Source organism: Caenorhabditis remanei, chromosome IV (assembly GCF_010183535.1).
Source record: "Caenorhabditis remanei strain PX506 chromosome IV, whole genome shotgun sequence".
NCBI classification, from domain to species: Eukaryota; Metazoa; Nematoda; class Chromadorea; order Rhabditida; family Rhabditidae; genus Caenorhabditis; species Caenorhabditis remanei.
In genome coordinates this window covers 16,065,166-16,087,705 of record NC_071331.1, presented here as the reverse complement: position 1 = coordinate 16,087,705, position 22,540 = coordinate 16,065,166, and the positions used below count along the sequence as shown (strand labels likewise).

The 22,540-nt window shown below is 36.6% G+C and overlaps 5 protein-coding genes across 5 annotated transcripts; all 5 read left to right on the top strand.

Annotated features, from left to right (window-relative positions):
- Positions 1-7,824: 7,824 nt before the first annotated feature.
- GCK72_014468 (uncharacterized protein) lies at positions 7,825-8,490 on the top strand (the record flags this gene model as incomplete). The annotated part of the gene is made up of 4 exons (XM_003090137.2): positions 7,825-7,888; positions 8,042-8,157; positions 8,203-8,309; positions 8,355-8,490. The coding sequence occupies 4 exons, from the start codon at positions 7,825-7,827 to the stop codon at positions 8,488-8,490; spliced, it is 423 nt and encodes a 140-aa protein (XP_003090185.2).
- A 201-nt stretch (positions 8,491-8,691) lies between these two features.
- On the top strand, positions 8,692-15,007 carry GCK72_014467 (uncharacterized protein; the record flags this gene model as incomplete). The annotated part of the gene is made up of 22 exons (XM_053730301.1): positions 8,692-8,764; positions 8,812-9,028; positions 9,074-9,192; positions 9,242-9,455; positions 9,501-9,616; positions 9,660-10,221; positions 10,276-10,428; positions 10,764-10,849; positions 10,902-11,020; positions 11,067-11,179; positions 11,252-11,364; positions 11,413-11,965; positions 12,013-12,342; positions 12,946-13,061; positions 13,117-13,339; positions 13,461-13,573; positions 13,620-13,726; positions 13,772-13,994; positions 14,039-14,261; positions 14,307-14,425; positions 14,659-14,727; positions 14,955-15,007. The coding sequence occupies 22 exons, from the start codon at positions 8,692-8,694 to the stop codon at positions 15,005-15,007; spliced, it is 4,014 nt and encodes a 1,337-aa protein (XP_053585073.1).
- Positions 15,008-15,301: 294 nt separating this feature from the next.
- On the top strand, positions 15,302-16,467 carry GCK72_014466 (uncharacterized protein; the record flags this gene model as incomplete). The annotated part of the gene is made up of 3 exons (XM_003090139.2): positions 15,302-15,585; positions 15,630-16,292; positions 16,341-16,467. The coding sequence occupies 3 exons, from the start codon at positions 15,302-15,304 to the stop codon at positions 16,465-16,467; spliced, it is 1,074 nt and encodes a 357-aa protein (XP_003090187.2).
- A 1,132-nt stretch (positions 16,468-17,599) lies between these two features.
- On the top strand, positions 17,600-18,980 carry GCK72_014465 (uncharacterized protein; the record flags this gene model as incomplete). Its single annotated transcript, XM_003108257.2, has 8 exons — positions 17,600-17,684; positions 17,730-17,955; positions 18,003-18,112; positions 18,161-18,362; positions 18,408-18,520; positions 18,564-18,709; positions 18,766-18,827; positions 18,875-18,980. 8 exons carry the CDS (start codon positions 17,600-17,602, stop codon positions 18,978-18,980), a joined length of 1,050 nt encoding a protein of 349 aa, XP_003108305.2.
- A 783-nt stretch (positions 18,981-19,763) lies between these two features.
- GCK72_014464 (uncharacterized protein) lies at positions 19,764-22,018 on the top strand (the record flags this gene model as incomplete). Its single annotated transcript, XM_003108343.2, has 9 exons — positions 19,764-20,050; positions 20,100-20,212; positions 20,260-20,574; positions 20,626-20,780; positions 20,828-20,889; positions 20,935-21,044; positions 21,095-21,308; positions 21,353-21,480; positions 21,534-22,018. The coding sequence occupies 9 exons, from the start codon at positions 19,764-19,766 to the stop codon at positions 22,016-22,018; spliced, it is 1,869 nt and encodes a 622-aa protein (XP_003108391.2).
- Between the last annotated feature and the right edge of the window lie 522 nt (positions 22,019-22,540).

Genomic DNA, 22,540 nt, shown 5'->3' with positions numbered 1-22,540 from the left:
GTTGAATGAAGAAATTTATGTAGAAATCTAAATATTTCCGGTGAATTCCGGTCTAAAAAATACAGACATTTTCATAATTATTTAACTGGAAACTGAGATGAGGATTCGAAATTTAGGTTACAGTTATTCAACATATCATTGATGATGAGATTAGAAACTACCCAACGAAAAACACGGACCGATCCCACTTGGAAACCAAAAAAAAAGGATGCAAAAATATATGTTGATTAGAAATTCAAAGGAAAAAAGGAGAAGAGAAGGGAGCGAGAAAGTGTGAAAGATTCATAGCTGGTTGTGGTTTCGGAACGAAAGGCGTATCCCCACTGGAGTAAAAACGATGGAATCGTATTCGAAAAACGAGCGAAAAAGTGCATTCGGGGTCATAGCAAATTGGGCGTATATGAGCAGAGAAAGAGAATACTGTGCGGACATTGACGGACATGGAGGGTACAAAAGTTCCGGGCGATTATTATCGAATGAGAGGTAGTAAGGAGAAGAAGAAAAAAAGGAAAAAAGGGGTGTATCTGATGGTGCAGAGAGAGAGCGACATGACGGACGGACGGCACGGCATTTACGGCTATTTGAATGGTGTGATTTATTAGGCACACAGAAAGGAAGAAACCCGATGGTTGACGATGAACACCGGAGAGAATAAAATTAGATAATGACTGTGAGGAAAATGTCAGACGTTTTGGTTTTATTCCAAGTGGTGTCATGCTTGAATCGGAAGAGCTCCAAGGTTTTAGGAATCAAGGATCTGATCTATAGATCATTCCCCAATTCCCCAAAAATCTGATTCTTAGAATAAGAACTTGAAAAATCGCGAAAAAGAACTCGATCAAAAAAACAGAACTCAAGATAAAAGAACATCAAAAACTTGCAACGCTAACATAAATGTCATGTTCTTTTGTATTTTCAGCCTCCAGTTGCACCATTAAATAAAAAAAGAAACTATGAAAAGAAGAGGAACGATATGAGTCAATGATACCGTATGCATTCCTTTTATAGAATGTTGTCAAAAGATGAATCGGTTTGTAAGTGAGCCGCCGGTATTTGGTAATGGGCGGCTTCTTCAAAGAATCGTGGCAAAACGAGAAAACAAATGATACTTTTTGGATGGATCAAAGGGAATGATTTGTTGAAGAAGTCAGTGTAAAGACTCTTGAAACATGTTCCACTTCTGATTAGAGAAGTGTTGAATGAAAATAAAAGAAATATAGAGAAATAATGTGTTGGATTGGGTTTCGTTCTCAATGAGTGGAAAGGAATGAACGAGAGACAAATCATCCAAAAAAATGGTGAAGGTCGAGTGGGAAGGGGGAGAAAAGAATGAAGAATATGTAGGAAAAGGGGCGGAGTCGGTCATCCGGAAAAACGAGCAAAAAGTTAATCGAAGAAAAGAGATGATGTGGCAAAAGCTAATGCCATTAGACACATATTTCCAGAATGCGTGATTTTTTGGATTTTTCACAAGTTCAGAGATCTGAAACTTCAGAAGAGTGAATGGAACAAGAAGAAGAAAAAAGGATTGAAGTGTTCTTGAGCATCAAAAAAGAAGAAAAAGAAGTGAAGATTTTGGATCCCGGAAGATAAGAAAGTGGGAACGAACTCGTCGGCGAAGAAAGGGATAACGAGGCAACATGCGTGATTGCATTTGGGTTAAAAAGAAGCAAAAAAGAAGAGCAAAACTGATGTTGAAATATGAAGCGACACGACGACTAAAAAGAAGACGTCGCGGAAAAAATTCAGCTACTGATGGGGCGTTGGGATGCGTAATTGTTGGGAGAAGAGGAGGGGGAAAGAAGCTGTGGTAGAAGGGGAAAAAGGAGAATACGAAGGGTAAAACAATAATGGTCGAGAATGAAGGAGGAAAAACGAACCTAGAATTACCAAATGTGTACTAAAACTGGAAAAATTTCGAGGTTTTGACAATGAGGATGATGGGTTAACGGGTCTGGGATTCTGTTTTTTTGGGTTAGGAAACTAACTGCAGAATGTATAAGTTGGAGAGTGACGGGGCTATTCAGAAATTGGGAACTGAATTAGGAATCAAAATAACTTCCAGCATACAGTAACCGTATGTCCAAAAAGGGTTAATCTACTAAACATTGGCTAGATTGGGATTTATCATTTTCAACTTTTCTCCTCTTTTTCGAAAAAAAACTACAGTAATCCAAGCATTAGTTGGATGTGTCAAATCCCAGAGTTTTCAAAAAACTAGCCGTCAAAAGTAAAAGACATCTGACGCTTTAAAAGTACAAACATTTTGGGGAGAATGTTCAGCTCTTCCAAACTCAAGAAAGAGATTCAATGGCTCATAAATTGAGTCGTTCGAATGACAACCATTCACGAAAAAAGACACAAATGCAGTCAGTACAAAAAAAGACAACTGAATGATTCGAAAATCTGAGGGGTGAAAAGAGCGGTTGCCTGTGTCAGACATTTTCGACTTTGGAGACGAATGGCCCCGTGGGGAAAGTTGTAGAATAGGATGTGAAGGATTCAAGAAATAAGATGAAGCTGTCGCAATGACCGCTTCTTTTCTTCTTCTTCCTCTCGCCCCCTTCAAAACTAAAATCGAATCATGACAACAATGGGGAGTTTTTGTTCCGAAAAGCACTAGAAATCACTGGGATTTTTGCTCTTTCTGTATAGAGATTAAGGTACTTAGTTTCTAGTATTTTCCTCATTTTTTCTTTTCTATTTTGATGTTAGCAAAAAAGAGGAATTCAGCCGGAATAGTGAGAAAGCAATAAAACGAAGTGGACCCTTGTCACGCGAACTTGTAGAAAAAAACCAAACGAAGAAGACAAATAAACAGACACCGAACTCTCTTCCCCCCGGTCGAGAAAATTTGGGATGACTGGATGGTTGCTGGTGAGACATTACTTTTGTACGATTCGAAAAAATATGTGTATGTGTCATTGATATCATGTGGCATGATTGATAGTACAACATATCGAATGAGAGAAATTGTTTATTGTGATACTTTCCGGGCTTCATAGTAACCGTGGTACCTAGAAAAAGTTCTTCTGCAAGGGGTTATTCGAACAGATTCCAGATGATTCAACAAAATTAAACGCCTTTTAGATAAAAGTACGTCGTGGTAGAAGGCTACGAGAGCTATTAGAACTAGACGCGTCCGATCTATTTCAGAGTCAATTTGTTGATTCTTGATCCGAAACTACTGTACTTCTGAAAGAGTATCCTAACCAAGAATCAGCGTAAAAGTCATCTACATCTTTCAATTTATTTCTGCTCCTCATCTTATTTACGCGGATATCTGTGCCATCCATGTAATGTGAATAGAGGGAGGGCAGGGAGGGGCAATAAAAACCAAAAAGACATTTTTAATCAGAATCTCAAGTAGACGAAGATCGCCTCAAGCATTCTGCGGCCCCTTCACAGCTCTTCTCGGGGATTGAGCACACATGCAAATATCAGTTGAGACGCAGACAAAAGCATCTTCTTGTGATGTTATAAAGTCATTGCGGATACAAAAGAATACAGAAAAGAGAAGAGAGCTTTGTGAATGGATCAGGTCAAAATGTGATCAACCTGGCCAAGTTGTTAGGAAAGAAAAGAAAGGATCTGATTGCCACCGACAACGAAAAGGGAAGTTTTGAATGGATGCCATCGATGCGTGAAATGTGGTTCTTTTGTGTTTGTTGCGGAATCTGATACGGTTTCCGATGTTTTCTGTTTCTCATTTTGACAGCAAGATTCCAAGAAAAAGGAAGAAGACAAGGATTCTGTATGATAATCCAAGTGTACTTTCGAAGAAAAACGGTTTTTCGAAAGTGTACTTAAAAATGGAGAGGTCGGACCACTTGAAATTGGATGAATACTCTAAAAAAAAGCAAAAAAGGTATCAAATCCACAACATTTAAAATATATCAAATAATTCGACGAAACTAAAAGATCTAGTATACAGTCTGTGGATCCAGAGGGCTTCTGACTCTGCTGAATACAAAAAATACTCGGAAAATAATGTACTGAATGTGGAAGAAACAAGTCAAGCTCAATTAGTGATGACGACAGTGTATCGCCACATTTAGTACTCTTCCGAATACGAAAAATCCAAGTGAAAACAATGTTAACGAACTGAGAGAATCAGATGGATGGTTGCAGGTGGAGAAGCAGGTGCTGATGGACGTTTAAACGAGCCGAGCCCCGGCACCGAGACGCCAGATGGTCGTGAGGGTCATTTGCCACGTTGGCAAAAAAAACGGAGAGGGGACGAATGGGGGACGGAAAGGGCGGAGAAGAAGAGTGCTGGTGGGTGCCATGTGAAGAATAAACGAATGGATGGGAATATAGAGTACTAGAAAACATAAAAAAGAGAGACACACATTTGAATGATATGATGATGATCGGTCTCCATAATTTGTGGGAATCTTCTGGACAAAGAAAGGTGTGAATTGAGAAAGAGAAATGATGTGTCAGAGAATGAAGCTAAGGAGAGAAGGTTCTACGCTTTTCAGACTGACAGTTACAGTAACAGAAATATAAGTTTTGAGGGTGTAGAAAAATTAGTGAAATAAAAAAAAAACATCATTGTTTCTAGAGAAAGAGCTTCCTCTATCTAACCAGTTTTACAGTAATAACAGGTTTACTCAACTTGTTTTCTCAGAGAATTTCTCTTCTTTTTCTGCCAACAATCCGTTTGAAAACAAAAATGACGTAGAAATGATCAAGAAATGAGCAAATTTTCTTTTTCCTCTATTTAGCCATCGGATAACCTTGAACGGTCCTCTTGTCCTATCGGAGTTCAAGTTCAACAGTTTGCATAGACACCCAGTTTTTTGTCGCCTAAATAGGTTAGTCAAACACAGTGTCCGACGTCTCTTTTTGCCGTTTTTCCGCTCATTGACAGAGAAAAAAATGAAGGTAATTTGGACGGCCGTTTGCACTTTTTGGATTTGTAGCCAAATCGGGCATATGGAAAAAGAGGCGTGACAACTAGTACCAGAGATGTTAAAAATGGAAAAAGAGAGAAGAGAGAGAGGGATAATCAAAAATTTATGGGTTAGGAGCCGTGCAAAAGAAAGAAAAGCGGGAAAGAGAAAAGAGTCCATCACTCATTTTGGATCATCGAGGGCTGAAAAGTCGAAAGAAGTGAGTGACAAATGATTAAGTAATTCAGAAGAGCAGCTTCTCTTCTAACCTTCCAAAAACGTATGGTTCGGGAGAAGAGGAGTACGTTGAAATGACGAAGGAGAGGGGTACTGTACTTGTTTTTTGAAGGAGAAAATCAGAGAGACTTTACGATTTTAACCCATTCCGTATTCAAAATTACTGATAATTCTGGAGCACTAATCAGTAGGCAGTTCAGGGGATCTAAAAGCTTCTCGAAATATCTTAGTTTGTCCAAAAACGTCGAAAACAGTACAGTTTCAATCTCTCTTATTCTCTTTCAATCTCTCTTATTCTCTCTCTTTGCGCTTTAGAATCAGAAACGGAGACGTGAATTGAGTGAGAGAGTGAAGTGATCGGAGAGAAGCAGATTGAAAAACGAATTGAAAGAGGAAAAGGGACACTTGAACGGACCGGGCAAGCCACTGTATGTGTATATGTATAATATAAATACGGGCGGAAAGGGAGAGAGAGAAAGGAGAAAGAGTGAGGGAAACGACGTCCCGTTGACTGTTCTTTTTCATGGTAAAATAGTATTCAAATTCGAGAGATTTAGAGATACAACAATGTGAAGTTCTTTTTTGAGATGCGGATCAGCTGGACGACAACTTCGATCGGCTTGCACGATTAACTGAGAAGAAGAACGGTTATTATTTTCGGATGTAGGGCAAAATCGTTAAAAAAGAGAAAGGATGAGTTCATAGAGTGACCATTCAGGTTGAAGAGTATAGTTTTAGAAAGTTTTGACCGTTAATAGCTGCCAGTTGTCTCAATAAATCATTTGAAATTACGAGACGAAAATGGCTTCGGAGTGTTCCAGGCCCTCTCATAGTTTCAATATAAAAAGGCAATAATGAAACCAATGTCGATTATATCAGTTAACATCAAAGACTAGATCGACTGGAAGCCCAAATTTACACATAAATGCCGACAGAGTATCACTAATTGGCAGTTTGGCGGAAACGGAAAATTCTCAAGAAAAGACCAAATTATAATTTCTATTTAGATTCAGAAAAAAAACTAGAATTACACATGATATGAGGTTTTGAGAATATGGATCTTCGGAATCGGGAACATTCCAGAATCAAAATTGCCGTCCTAGTTAAAATTAAATCTTATTTTTCGGTATTAGACTCGGTGGATCCAGAGAATATCGTTCCGCAAACCCCAATGATTGTGGGATTTGAGCTAACTCTCTGACTATTCGATCTGACCGATCAACGGAATTTAAACATAAAGTTATAAAGTCAGTTAGTCCATCAATAAAACTAACTAGTGGAATCCTCTTTTTTACAGTCAAAATCCAACCGGTGTTTTCAAAGTAGGGCACATCTAGAAAAACTTGAAACATAGCCAAATAGCTTTCCAGTTTTGAATTCTTCTCAAAAATCAAGATGAAACGTTTCCTCCTTTCAGAAAATAAGAAAAGTTCCATTTTTGCATGTTCAGGAGCTCCTCAAAGAAAATAACGACATTTCCTGCTGTCTATTCACGAAGGGAAAGTAGTCTCTTTTGAAGGAGGCAAAGCCCTACTTGTTTTCAAAGAATGCAAATCATTGCATCGCCAACACTACAGAAAACATGCATTCGAACTCAGTGAGCAGTGACAAAATTAAAGAGAAAATAGAAGAAGACGAAGGGGAAAAAGAAGATTGGAAATGTTTATTCTGGAAGGGACAAAAAAAGAAAGACGGTCAAAAGTGATTGATTTGGTCATCGTCATTTTGCCCCGTTGATTTGAGAATGATAATATCACATTTAGTAAGTATCTGTTTGTAACCAGTTTTGATAAAGTTTCCTCTCCAATCTATTTCTCTCTCAATTTCACGTAACACACTAAATCGGATCATCGGGTTATGACTTACTACTACTTCTACTATTGACTGAAATCCGTTACCGGTTTCTAGACCTTCTCTGGAAAATTAGGGAGCGAAAAAGAGAATATTTGAAATTAGGTATCCATGGACTTCAGAATATGAATCGGCTTCTCTTATTCGGATAAAAGAAAAACCCGTTTGAAAGAAAAGAAGAGAATATCCTGGCAGCTAGAAGAAGACAAATTGATCAACATGATTCGATTAAAACGACAGTCAAATTTATCAAATCTCTCTCCATTCCAACCGTAATTAACACCTGATTTATGGATGATGTTCTGATAGAATTATGGTGAATTGAGGGAAAAAGGAGAAGAAGAAAAAGGAAAAAGAGACGTGAGAAAATGATTTGATTGAAGAGAAAATGATAGTGACGAGAGATGGTTTAATGTCAAGAATACTACAAAAAAAGGGAAAAAGAAGAACCATTAATTTCTTTTCTTGTGAGAATGAGTATTACAACTTTCCTCGTGAATGGGAAGAGAAAAAGCGAGAAAAACGAAGAAGAAGATAACCAGAAAATGCGCAGAACTACTTGACAAGAGCCTTCTTTTCTTTCTTTCCCGCCTTGTAATTATGTATATTTGCATACAGTTCGTACATGCGCTGTCCGTGTGCTCCAGAATAAATCCTCTTAGTTTTAAATCCCATTTCACTCTCTCCGTTTTCTTGCAAAACATGAAGTTGTTTCTTCACAGGCTTATTCATATTTCTATACTCTTTTGTATTTTTTTTTGAATGTTGGATGTTTGATCACAACTATTAAATAAATACTGCCGGAGATTTCGGTTTTAGATGAAAAATATTCATGAAAATGTGGATTCTTTTCATTTTTCTTCTGGGTGCCGCGTCAGCCACAATCCAAAAATCTTTTTACGGTACGATAATGTTTTTGAAGTTTTACTCAATTAACCTGAAGGTACAATGCTTTCTGTTTTTTGAACCAACCAAAAATATATCTTTGTTTGACTTAGAAACTTTTAGAATTTGATAATTTTTCTCATCTCGACCTCCTCACTTATCTCTTCCAGAATGCCCGGAACATCAAACAATCACTCCGAAATACCCGATCAACACTGATACGATCTACACATTTCCAACCAAAGCTTTCACTCAATTTCCATCGAATTCTGCGTGTGCATGGCTTGTGAGTGTTTGGATAGTTTTATCAGATCAACATCAAATTTATCAGATCAACATTCCGTGCAACTACACTGTCATAGTCCAATTGAAAGCTACAATTCCCGATGGAGGACATGTCACTGTAACTCAAACACCGCATCTCAATCAGACGGAAAAGTCTGTTCCAGAAAAATAAAATTTCAAGATAACACATTTTTTCAGATTTATCAAAGACATGGAAGTGACTCGTTTCTTCTACCCGCCAAGCTTCGATATTTTCTGGTATCCTGGACCTTCGGACGGTGGAAATTTGAAATTCAGTCTTCAATTTCAGCTGATTGATAATGATGACACATGATTTCTTCTTCATCTTTTTCTCCTTATTCCAATAAAAAGTTCAAGCATTAAAATTCGTATTATCTGACGTCATCAGTCTTTTTCAGAACACTTCCATTGAATTCTTCTTTTTTTCGCATTTCAATTCGTTCAATGTCCGGGTTATATGTATGCACAGGTTACATTTTAACTTCATATTCACTTTCAACACACAAAATAGGTCATGATCTGGTTAGGCTTTCTACTTATTTTTTCAGCTTTAGGCGATGAAAGTACTCAAAATATTCCTGTGAACGGTAGGAATCAGGAGTTTCGTGTAATTCCTTGAATTTATTGGTTTCAGCTTGTCTCGAAATTCAAGAAGTGAATCCAGAGCTACCAATAAACAGTTCGGAAACGGTGTCATTTCCAAACGGAACAAACAATAGTTTTCTTGAAAACAAGGCATGTTCCTGGTCAATAAACATCCCAGCCAACTATTTTGTGATTCTTTATATCAATGCAACTGTCCCGATCGGAGGGGATATTTCTGTTACGCAGGCGCCCAATCACACTGAAAAGTTAGTTGTCAATCTCGTTGCTTCTGAAAAATGAAATGATTCCAGATTTTTGGATGGCCACGTGGAAGTTGCACTTCTCTTTGTGGCTCCGAAGTTTGATCTACATTGGTTTTCTGGAAAGTCTTCGAATGGAAGTATTCATTTTACAGTCAATTGGCAGCCATGTGAGTTTTCGAAATGTGTTTCGAAGTATGATTACTGACCATTTTCCAGTTCCCGAAAACATGACATCCAGAATCTATAATTTGGAAAATAATAGTTCCTCAATAATATTGGATCATAAGGACACATACTCTCCAGTTGTATTCCATGCAGCTACAAAAGTATCAATTCTCTGCTTACCCGGGACTCTGAAAGAAGAAGATACGTATCTGAGAACTGTGATAGTATTCGATGGCCCTGATACAAATAGTCCATTCTTGGGAAGGTTTGTTAGTATATTTTAGATTCAAACTAATCTCGTTTCAATCAGTTTGTATTCGATCAATCAACTGAGATCTCAATTGATATCCACCAACTCAACTGTCACTATCTTCTCGATTGTTCCAATTATGTCTCATCATTTTGTTATAGTTCAGGATGCATCAAGTAGTATTACACTTTTGATATACAATACAATCACATTTTCCAGTGTATCAAAATATCAGTCAAATAACTGGACTCAATGTGAATGACTCTTCAATTGAAGTCGTTAAAATGGGATCACAGCCTGGGAAGTCTGTTGTCTTCACTCATATCAACAATCCATTAATCGATGAATATTTGACTGCGGTGGAATTAGAAGAAGGATCAGAACTTCAAGTATATTTTGAGGGTCTTTCTGAAAATCAAAGAATCGCAACCTACACAACACGGAACAACAAGACTCACTTACCTCAAAAACTTCAAGGACGTCTTCGATATTATGTGTTGTCATCTGGAAATGCCACGTTGTCATTGACAAGAGACAAGTGGAAAGCAAAATGGGAGAAGGCTTTTGAGGGAAGACGAGGATTTTTCACTTCGAAATATTGGAAAAATGACAAAAAAGAGATGGGAATGCAGCAAGATTCGTTTCATTTCATTGGAGAAGAAGTGAAGAATGCAACGAAATTCAAATTTTCTTATCGTTTCATTGAAGCCGATTTAACGGCAGAAAACAGTATCCATGTCGTTGTTTCGGATAATGTTCAAAGAATTCATTATTATGATCAGTGAGTTTCAAGTACCGAAAAAATCATCCCAAAAGCTATTCATATTTCTTTCAGTCGAACTGCTTCTGAATACACAAATGACACTCAATGGTATTCACACGAAGGACACTCGATTTCATTGGTTTATTCATCTCCGAATAATGATCAATCCACTGGATTCTATGCTGAATTTCAAATTGACTCATCTTTTGAGAACTTGTCTTTATGGTTAATTTTTCTCATCGTTATCTTTTTGTTGGTTTAAAAGGAGACCCTTTCTTCGCATCAAAATCGAGAAACACCAGAATACAAATCACATAAATTTATTTGTTCATGTTCCTTCTCACAAATCATTGAATTCTGAGAGTTCCTATAAATGATTTCTGTCTATTTTAAAGTTATGAAACAGGAAAATGAATCATTATTGTCAACCCAATCGAATCTTCGACCGTCCGTTTTTTCTAATTTGGTGACCAAAGATGACGTTTTTCTCTTCGTTATCAGGAGCATTTTTTTTAATGTGAATCACTATCAAACGTATAAAATTCTCCTCTCCATCTCAGTCTCTCATCGTTTTTCAAGTTCAAAATGATCTCTTTTGCTCTGTTATTTCTTGCAATCAGCCTGAAAAATGTCTACTGTGCCCCAGGTTTTAAAATTCAATTGTTTCTTTTTTGAAATTATTTTTTGTTTATTTTCAGATTGTCCGGGAACCGCATTCAATCTACCAGCTGACACATCCGAATGGACTTGGTATCCGAACAATTTTCAGGGAGCTCAACCTCCATTATTCCCGAATAATTTCAATTGTAACTACAAAGTAAAATACTAAAATTTCTCACTCTCATTAACTAATCGTTGTTCAGATAAATGTACCACAAGGATGGAGTGTTGATATGATATTGACAGTGAATATGACCATTCCACAGGATTTTGCAGCTTCAGTTCAAGTTTTCGATCAGAACCAAAACAGAGAAGCGTGAGTTTTTTGTTTCTTAATTATCACATGAAATGACATTGATTATAATACTATGTATTCAGAATATTTCAGAGTATATTCTGCAAGTGCTGAACATTTTTTCTTTATTGCCAATGGAGGAAGCATTCAATTGAATACACGAGAACAAAATATTCTATTTGGATTCGCTCTGAAATGGTCCAAATGTTAGTTGAGACAACAAGTTGATTTATTTTCATTAATTAATATTTCAGATGCTGTATTTGCTCCATCTCTTGGAAATGTTACCGTAGCTGCTCCTCAACCACTCGCCTGGTGGGCTTTCGGTAGTAATCCATCATACCAAATTAAAGCTGAAACTCGTGTTTCTCTTGTCATTGTTCCTCCGAAAGAAGACTTTTATACGGAATATCTCCGAAGTATGATGATTTTCGATGGTCCCGATTGGAATTCTCCGTGTCTTGGAAATGCGTTACAAGCAATTAGAAACAAGACTCAACTTGTTTCAACTGGAAAATATATGACATTCAGTCAGTTGCGTCCCTACTATCAAACAGGAAGAACCATGCTTATATTCCAAGATTATGAAAATACAAAAGATATTGTTCAGTATCAAGGATTCGCATGTGCACACTCGAGTGATTGTGGAACTGTAAACATGGATGGAACTAATGGACTCGCTGCAATTTCAACAATTAACGACGATGTAACTGCCGAGTATTTGACAAAACTTTCGGGTTCCGGAACTTTAGATGTTTATATTGGCGGAAAGTCAACGTCGAAAGCGAATTTAATTACCTCATACAAGTTAGTTCAAGATGTTTCCAACAATGGCATAAATCAATTAATTTCAGAATGGATTCTGACACTTCATCCTATCTTCCACAAGAGTTTTTGGGATACGTTCGAACTTATGTTCTCACCGGACCAACTGCTTCTCTTAACTTGGTTCGAAATTCTCAAGATTTCTCGAAAACCTCTTCAGTTGGAAGGAAGGGATTTCTCGCTTCTCGATATTATAAATACGGAGTACCAGTCGCTGATTCGAGTACTTATGATTTTATCAAGTCTTCAACAAATCAACTTTCCACGTTTTCATTCATCATCAGAGACGCCGATTTAGTTGGGAACACCAGTTTGAGCGTATATATTTCTAAAGGAGTCAAAACAATTTATGAACAAACGTATGTCTTATCTTAATCATTTCACTGATTATCATCAATTTTCAGATTCACAGCTTCCAACAAACCAGCATTGAATAGTGAAATTCAAGCAGTGGGAGATGATTTTAGTGTATCATACAAGACAAATGGATACCTTACAACAGGATATGGTCTCGATTTTGAACTTAAATCTTCTTCAAACAACTACAAATTATTTACGCTTTTTTTATTGTGTTTAATTGTTTTTGTGAGATAACTTGGATTTGATGATTATAAGTTTCGAATGATAAATTTTATCGAGTTTGTTAAAAATTGACTTTTTGTGCTTGAGGTTCGGTTTTAAAAATTAAACATTCACTTGTTGAATCTGTTTAATATGAGGCTTCCTGCAATCCACTTTATTCTGGAATACAGTTCTGGAAAATTCTCCGGGTTTTTCTATCTCAAAGTATTACAGAAAAAAACGTTTTCAAAATGATGTGAACCGAATAAAATCATCACTTTCAACTCAATTTCCGTCCCATTTCTTAGTTTATCAGTTGACGGTACTCAGCGGATTATGACACTTTTCCTCGCTTTCCCCCAAAAAATAAAATCATTCTTTCATATTGATTTCTATTCTAGGTCAAATCAGATTTCATTTGTATTCTATTTTAACATGCTAAACTTTTTGATTGCATGTTTCATAGTTAGCACAGTTTCTACTTATTCGTATGAACCAGAAGACAATGGAAACGTTCGTAAGTTCTAATCAAATATCACTCTCTATTTCTCAACACGATGTTTTATTTTAAGAATGCGATCGTACTGCTGACATTCCCAATTTCCAAAACTCCGAGCCGTATTATTTTCCATCATTTTGGAATGAAAACATAAGTGCACCGAATATAGCTCGTAGTCAGCATTGTTGTTGGACTGCATACGTTCCTGTTGGATACTATGCTTTTTTCTCAATGAACGCTAGTATCGGAGGAGATAGTCTCTTGAATATAACGGATTATAATGGAAAATCTGAAATGTGAGTTCGAGAATTCAGATAAATTATTATTCGTTTGTCTTGAGAAATTAATTTATACTAGAATTTTTCAATTTGATCATCTTGTTCTCGAGGGTTTTTATAAAAGATGTTATAATTCCAGAGTAATGTCAAGTGATCTACAACCATACATTTTTGTTGGTAAATTCACAATTGATTTGACAGTTGGATCAGCCCAAGCAACAATTTTTGGTTTCAGAGTTCAATGGAGCAAAAGTAAGTTTATTATATTCATTGCGTCACTCACTTTGTTTAATTTCAGTTCCCGATCCTAAAACTGCTCAATATAGTATCAACAAAACAAGTGATGCTCTCTATTTTGACGAAATGTTGGATGAAAATTCAGTTACGGTAACTGCTGAAACCAGAGTGAGTTGGAATGCATAACTAATTGAAAATCAACTGATTTTCTAGGTCAGTCTAACTGCTTTTCCATCAGACTACCCTGACTTGACTCCACTGCTTCGTTTAACCCTTGTTTTCGATGGACCCAATATTACATCTCCTTATATTGGAACACTTTTTCAAGCAGTTCGATGCAATAAACCAATGGTTTCTCAATCAAATAAAATGACGATATTCACATTTGAAGATGATTATATAGTTGGTTCTTACTTTGTCATACAGGATTATTACAGTAAGAAACAACTATTTACTTTTCTTCTGATTCATCATTTTCAGACGTCCAAAAATTGACAGAAGTGAAAGGAATAACGTGTTGGAGTCAGTCATCATGTCCAGTCACACTTAATGCTGCGAATGGACCCGTTTCAGCGATGACGTTGAATTTCGATGATGGAGATGAATTCGTCAAAAGACTAGATTTGAGTCCAGACGCCGTTTTGAAAATTTATATCGGAGCTAGGAGGGAAGACGATGACTCAAACGCCATTGCTTCTTATGAGTATGTTTATTTCCTATTTTTGTAAAACTTGACATTTTCATTCAGTTTGCAACAATCAAAGACAAGTATTCCTCAGAAATTCAATGGTCAAGTGATGACTTATTATTTGGAAAATGGAACAGCACTCGTTGAATTAGCCGAAGATTCAAATTACAGTAGGATAGGTACTGGTGTGTCAGTTGATTGATATCATTGTTTCAGCACGATGGAATGATGCTACAGTAGGCAGAGATGGATTCATAACTTCTCGCCAATTGGGAAGTCTTTTTTATTATCAAGACATTTACGAAATTATTGGAGGATTAGGTTTCGACCAAACATAAGTGCTTGTTTTGAATTAAATCATTTTTAGAATCAAATCAGACATTTTTGTTCAAAATCAATGTAACTTATGTAGATGTTTCAAACGATGCTGAATTGACAATTGGATTTGGAACTGGATCAGGAGTGAAAGAATACAAGTCAGGTTTCGAAATAGATATTTTTGATTATCAGAAATTTCAGATTTTCAAACGAAACTTCTCAGCCGTCCTTTTCATTTTCTGAAATTGCCTCTAATATGACTGTGACTTACTTCACAAACGAAACATTGACAAAAGGATTTTATCTCGATTTCAAAATAGAATCCGCTATTTCATCGTCTTTCTACGGTAAATATCTATGACTATTTACTTTGCATTATTTTTATTTCAGCTTCTACGTTCTGGGCATTCCTCACAGTTCTAATATTCTTCTTGATGCAATAAATATTTTGTTAATTGAAATTCATCTTACTGGTACAATATCATAATTGTTTTCTTATGCTTATTTATGAGATGTTTGAAAATAAATGATTTTTAAACAATTTTATTAGAAACATGCAAACTTCGATTCTTCTGGGTGTGCCTCCTCCCTAATTCGTAATGTCGTCATTTTTCCACAACCTAATGAAAAGATTAGAACTCAATCAATAGGTTATCAGCACGCACACAATATCATCACACAACTTGAATCGAGTATAAAAAGGAAGCAATGGTTCAAATTATCATTCTCCGAACACAATGATTCGTTCAATTGTTCTGGTGCTGGCCTCGTTTGTTCTTGCTACATCTTGCTACGAATGTCAAAATGGGACAACAGTCATCAACCCACCATCTGACTTGACTCAGCCGACATACTTTCCTTCTGGATGGACTGAAGATCAGCCGCTTCCCCAAATGGATTCAGATCAGAGTTGCTTTCTGAATGTGAATGTTCCAAGTGGTTATTACGCAAGTGTAACATTCCACAAACATATGGATCTTCCTGGAGGATACGTTTACTATTCGAACAGAAAGATTTCAATGTAAGACTAATTTAGTTTGAGCGAGTACCATATTTACCTTTCAGCCTTGAAAACGACGATTTCAATCCATTTTTCTTCACAAAGCCATACTTCAAAGTGAGTGTTGGAACCAATACTTCGCCTGGTCTCAGTGGATTTGCATTCAAAATTGTCTGGATTCCAATTCCAGACGTTCAAAGAAAAGTTATAGAAGTTAACAAGGGACAACCCCCAGTTGCAGTTTCCCCAAGCACTGATTTTATCACATTCCGTGGTGATTCCTCTTCGATGTTGTCCTTGATTGGATTCTCATTGAAAGATCCTTCTACTAACTATCTTCTTCGTCAAACTGCTCTTTTCGGAGGGGATACTTTTGACGACGATTACATCGGAACATTGGATCAAATCGTCAATTCTCAACAGATTCTGACAACTTATGGAAGTAAAATCTCGGTTTACACGTTTGGATTGAACACTCTCATTGACTATCCTCTCTTCATGGCTCAGAATAATCCAGATGCTAAAGGATACTACATTTACAAGGGCGTTAACTGTCCATCTACTGGAAACTGCTCAGTTCTTCTGAATGGAAACTATGGAAATTCTCTTACTGTCACTGATTTCAATGGATCCGAATACATTAAAGAATTCAATACATTCCCTGATACTGCCACAATCAACGTTTACGAAAATAATGTTTCCAGCACAACTCGTATCGCTTCTTTGACGTGAGTCCTCGTTTCCAAAAATTATCTTTTCTAATTTTCATATTTCAGTGTGGACAACTATCAACAACAACTTCCACTGGAAGTCAAGGGAACCATGAAATTCTACGAATTGGATGGATACGGAAAGTACGAAATGGTCGTCACTCGTGATGTTTCCAGAGCTGCAAGACTTTAAATATTATTGTTTTCGGCCCCTTTTTGAATTGTATCAAATAAATGAACATTATTTTTGTAAATTTTGAAAAAGTTATAATAAATTTTCAACATCTGGTATAATGCTCACAGACAAAGTAATAATCAAAAATTATATGCAACAGCTTTCTTCTACGCACTAAAATTAAGGTTCTAGGGCAATTCCGGTTGAAGAACTCTATAGGTCTCATGGGCCGCTGTTGCCTGTTGGCTACCTCGTTGTATTTCACCAAACTGTTTGATTTTAAAAATGGTGGAGTTGCATTTAAAGAAATTCGCTGTAATTACAGTTATTTCTTGAATCTACCTTCTGGTTACAACTCTTACAACTTGTTGGGGTTTCCATCCGGCGGGAAATTTACAAGCCATTACCCGCACGGGGAGCGGGTCCCCGTAATTCCCTTTTAACGGATGGAGCTCACTAATAACTCTATCGTCAGCGTCTACTATTTTACAGAAACTTCTGAAATCCACTCTAAAAGTATCGATGTAGCAGCCATCCAGCTTGGTTCTCACAAAAAAAGATGTGACAATCAAAATTGAACATTTCTATGTACCAACTAGAACTCCATGATTCCCACAAAAACATCTTTCTCTCGATTATCGTTCAGTCTTCCCATTAACTAAACGTTGTCTAATGTGTTATAGTAAAAACAAAGTAGATATCTTTAACTCCGATCTTTCCGATTTTTCATCTATCTTTCATCTTTTCAGCGTCATTCTGTCGTTCACTTCGTTAATATCATGCCTCGGTGTCTTGAAGTAAACCACGCTTTGTATCAAAAGCGATGATTTTTTGGTTCAAATAAGATGCTATCAGTTCTCTAGTCAGGAAGTGTGCTTAGCAGGCGCATCTAATGATGACATTTCCAGACAAAGTTCAACGGCATCAGACAAAGTTCAAAACATATTTTCTTCTGAGCAATTGGAAAAGTTCAAATTTCAAAGATGGAATTAACATTTATAAATCAGTACTCATGTTACGTTATTCTTACAATTCGCTGTCATTCTTAAATAACAATAGACCGAAACGTGCAGATTAAGAAAGCAACGCCCATCACCAACCTTTCGAATAATCATCATCTGCTCTGTATATAAAACTCTTTCTGATTCGTATGTTACTCTATACCGCAATGAATTCTTTTTCAGCTTTGGTGACTATCGCCTTGCTTATTTCTACAGTTTCTTCCGCTGGAAATGGTTTGTCATACCTAATACATCTGAAATAAACCCACTTAATTTCAGTATGTAAAACGGGAAATGTCTTGAATAGACCAGTGAATGATCAACCAGTGTACTGGCCTGCAACATGGAGAGAGAATCAGTCAGCTCCCGCTCTCGAAGCGGAACAGTCTTGTAGTTGGATCGTCACAGTTCCATCTGGATATTATGCGAAATTGATTATTAGTGGAAAGATGAATGACAACATTTCCCACTTTCAGACTATTGATTCCGCTGGAAATTTTGTTCAGTGAGGAATTCAGAGAATTGTAGATTTTGATGGTTTGAGTATTTCAGAACGACGCACGAAGGCGAACAACCATACTACTTCCCTTCACCGAAGTTCACATTGGCTATGTCCAATGAGAAAGCTGCCACTTTTGGATTCAAAATCGTTTGGGGGAAATGTAGGTCTACCTTAATAGCTTCTTTTTTCCAAATTATCAAACTTTCAGATCCATCCGGACTTAAATATGACATGGGAGTGTCCAGATCTCCAGTAGTCGTCAATATCACAAAAGACATCTTCGCAGCAGAATACAGTGGAACGTCTGGAATTTCTTTGTTTGCGTTCCCAGCCAATCCCAAAAATTACTTTTCTCTGAGAAGTACACTCGTTTTTGAGGGAAAAGATTTCAACGGAAGATATATTTCCAAGTGAGTGATATTAGTTGGGGTTTAAAATTAAACAATAAGTTTCAGTTTGTACTCGTTGTATCAGTCTCGTAAACAATTTCTGTCTTCTGGATTAGTCTACATTGTAAATTTGGAAGCATCAAATGTTCTTGATCAACTTCTGATTCAAGATTCCGCATGTGAGAATTCAAGGGATTGACATAGAGCAAATTTAGTTTTCAGACACGAACAACTTGCAACAGTACTCGGAACTCGATTGTCCGATTAATTCAACTTGTTCCGTGACTATAAATGGAGGAGATAAAGCATCTGCATTGGTCACTGTTGGAGAGAAGCATCAAGTTTTACTAGACCTTGTGATGCAAGTAGTGAGTCGAGTTTTTTTTTCATTTTTCATGTTTTTTCATTTTGTAATTTATTTCAGAGTGCTTGGGTAACAGTTTATTACGGATCAATCAATAACTTTGGATATTATAAAAGTTACGCGTAAGTTTCATTCTTCTCGTCGAGAGTGAACCTATTTTTTTCTTCAGCGGAGAATCAATCCTTTCAAATCTTCCGATGACTTTCGACAGTGAAGTTGTCCATTACGTCATAAGTCATGGAAAAGCCAGTTTCACATTCCAGATGAATCCTTAATTCTGTTTCAAAACAATAAATGATTTCCAATTTGATTGAATTTGTATGAAACACTTTTGCCTCATTACACCAAAACTCAAGTAACTAGCAATTTTTTAAGAATAAATTAGGATAAAGAACTTCTCCACTTCACATCGGTCATCGTGAGGTCAGATGATGAGAGTCTGCTGTCCATTCTTCACTTTAATCGGTTAGGACATTGACAGAAACTCTCACGGGTTGTCAGAATGAATTCTCTGAAGAATCAGATTTCTGATTACAATAGGAAAGTAACCAATTCATAACGGGAACATACAGGTCTCTGTCGGTATTATAGTTTCTCTTTTTCTTTTGATTCAAATCAGTCAAATATGATCAGAACTTAAAATAGGCTACTGTGATTTGATTTCGGTACGGATACATCTATATACTTATATTCTCATGGATTATGACATTTTCAGATTGCGCCCGATAAATAAAGAATGTTTTGGAAATGAGTCAACGATTACCGCCCAACCCATTTGAAGGTTAACCGTTTTAAAACTAATCTTTTCGATTTTCGGCCGTGCATTGCGTACTAAAAGAACAGCTTACACCCACTTTTTGATTATTTTCTCTGAAATCGGCCATTCTTATCAGGGTGTGGTCAGTCAGCATCAAGCATAACGACCGTGACATCACGCTTGTTTCTTATCACACAAAATGCATTTATTTTATTTGCGGTGCTCTTTCCGAAAAAAGTGAGACACTATAATTTTTCTATAAAAAGCAATTTGTCTACCCTCACAATTCAGTGCAAAAATAATGCTCTCCCTACTATTTCTTGTCTCAACAATTATCGTTTCTGCCTCTGCAGATGGCTATAATTGTGCTGGAAATTATCTGATCAATCCGCCATTGGATTTAAATGAGCCGTATTACTACCCGGAAGGATGGAGAGAAGGAATGGAGCCAGCTAAATATGCAGGATCACAAATGTGCAACTGGCAAATCAATGTTCCAGAAGGATTGTATGCAACGGTCACTTTCTACAAGAATACCGAATCAGAATCAGGAATTAATTGTGTTTATCCAAATGGACAACAGGAATAGTGGGTTTTATTTTGATTTTCGAAACAATTGTATCGCTCATTTTTGCAGTATCGAAGACAAAGAACTAAATCCATACATCTTCACAACTCCTCAATTCCAAGTGAATCTTCGAGTTTCCGATAAACAAGGAGAGTTTTCATTCAAAGTTGTTTGGTCTACATGTAAGATTGAAGTAAGATAATTCCAGTATTAATTATATCACTTTCAGATCCACCAGCATGCAAAATCAACAATGAACTGACTGATTCCGGTGCTCTTTCGGCAGTTCCGAGTGATTGTGTCTCCACTTATACCTCTCCAAACAAAGTAATGTTGATTGGTTTCACACTTAAAGATGATTTGGATGTGCTTCTTCGTCAATCAGCAGTCTATGAGGGTGACTCTGTCAATGGAAAATATCTTGGAAACTTGTATTATGCAAGATATCAACAAATTATGTCAAGCACTAACAAACTGACAATCTACACGTTTGGATTAGATAAAGTATTCAATTACACACTCTACATGGGAATGGATAGTCATGGTTAGTAGAGAAATATAGCATTGCTCAGTATAACAAAGTGATTTATTTCAGCCGTCGGAGATGTTAAACAATTCACTGGAATGAACTGCCCATCTAATCCAGCAAAGGATTGTTTCATCACATTAAATGCCTACTACAATATCACTGCTATTGCCACAATTGGAAGACAACCCGACTTCTTGAAACAGTTTTTCCAGTTTCCAAGAGTACGCAAACAATCTCCTTGTAACAATTTTGAGTATAACAATTTCAGGAATCTACGTTGAAAATCTATGAGGAAAAAATCAGTGACAGTAATCTTCTTGCTACTATTAAGTGAGTTGTTTCTCTTGATTCAACACAAAAATGGTCATATTAAAGTCAATCCAATTATCTCAATCAATTCCCAATGGAAGTCAAGACGTCTCTGAAAATCTATCACTTGGATACTGGAAGACTTTCTCTACCAGTCGCAAAAAATGCAGATGATGGTGAGTGAAGAGAGTCAGACTATCAGTTAGTAATCAATCTTTAATTTCAGCTCAATACAGTACTGTATATGATGGAAGATACGTGAATATTCATTCTTTCGATTATAGAAGAACAAGTTACACTCAGGATACTTTGGAAACATTCACAACTGAACCGAATCAGAAAATATACTTCAAATTCAATGTGAAATATTTTGATGTGAACGGACCAACCACTCTCGATATCAAAATCTCTAGAGACGGAGCTGTTGTTTATTCTGATAGGTAACTCATTTTATAGTATAACATTTCAATTGTTTCTCTTTCAGTTTCACCGGATCCCATCTTCCACCAGCAAATACCCTGAAAGTTTTTGGAGATAAAATATCTGTCAACTACCAAACTTATGGAAACTACACCAAAGGATTTGAAGTTGATCTTCTTACTACAAAAAATGGTTAGAATTCTTTGTGTTAGATGCTTTTTGAATAAATGTATGTTGCCACTCAGATGATGTCTCTTCATCTTCCACTCCCAGTCCGTCCAATTCATTTAGCACTGTTCATCCTTCTTCTACTACTTCTATTTCAACTAAAATTGTTACTATGTCAACTAGAATTAGCTCTTCTACTCCTCCACCAACTTCTTATTCTCCAATCACCACAGCTACTGCAAAAACAACCTCGACAACTTCTAGAATTAGTCCTGCACAACCTACAACCCCAGTTACCACAATGACTGCACTCACCCACTTCACCATTGCAGAAACTCCAACAACTGGTCCTACAGACATGCCTGGAGGAACAACTACGACTGCTAAATCACCTCCAGTTGTGTCTACAACTACAGTTGGAACTATTACAGGAGGAACAACTGGAACAACAAGTGCAATAACAAGAGGAACAACTCAAAGATATGAGACGACAACAAAATCTGGAACCAATCAATTGGCTCTTGTTCCTCTTTTACTTGTTTTCATTTCAATTCTCTTGTGACAACTTCAGTTTTTATGAGCTTCAGGAAACCAATACATGTTAATTCAATGCAATGCATAAATCTTCGTCTTCTTTCTTTCTTTTTCTTACGAAAAAGTGTATGAAGTATTTCAGGTTTAGGCTGGATTATTGCAAAAAAATGTAGACACTTAATTTGAAAAACGGAATTCGGAAAAATGTAATTGAACTTATTGCGAGAGATTACGGTCAATCAGCAAAAGAAACTATTCAGGGTTCAATAAAAATTCAAGTCACACAGAAAAATGAGTATAAAGACGCCTTCTGAGTGTACTTTTGTAGACGGGACCAATCCAGGTCATTTCCAAATATACCAGAAAATTCAGCACGTGTGGGATATCCAATAGCTATGACTCAACTTTCAGAAACATCATCAAAATTGGAAATAGAAAAAACAAAGAAAAGAGAAATCTGTATGTAAATTTTTTTTAATCAAGATACGAAATAGTTAATTCTTCTTCTCTTTCGATCAAAAAAGCATTTCTCATTGTCATTCTCTCCGTG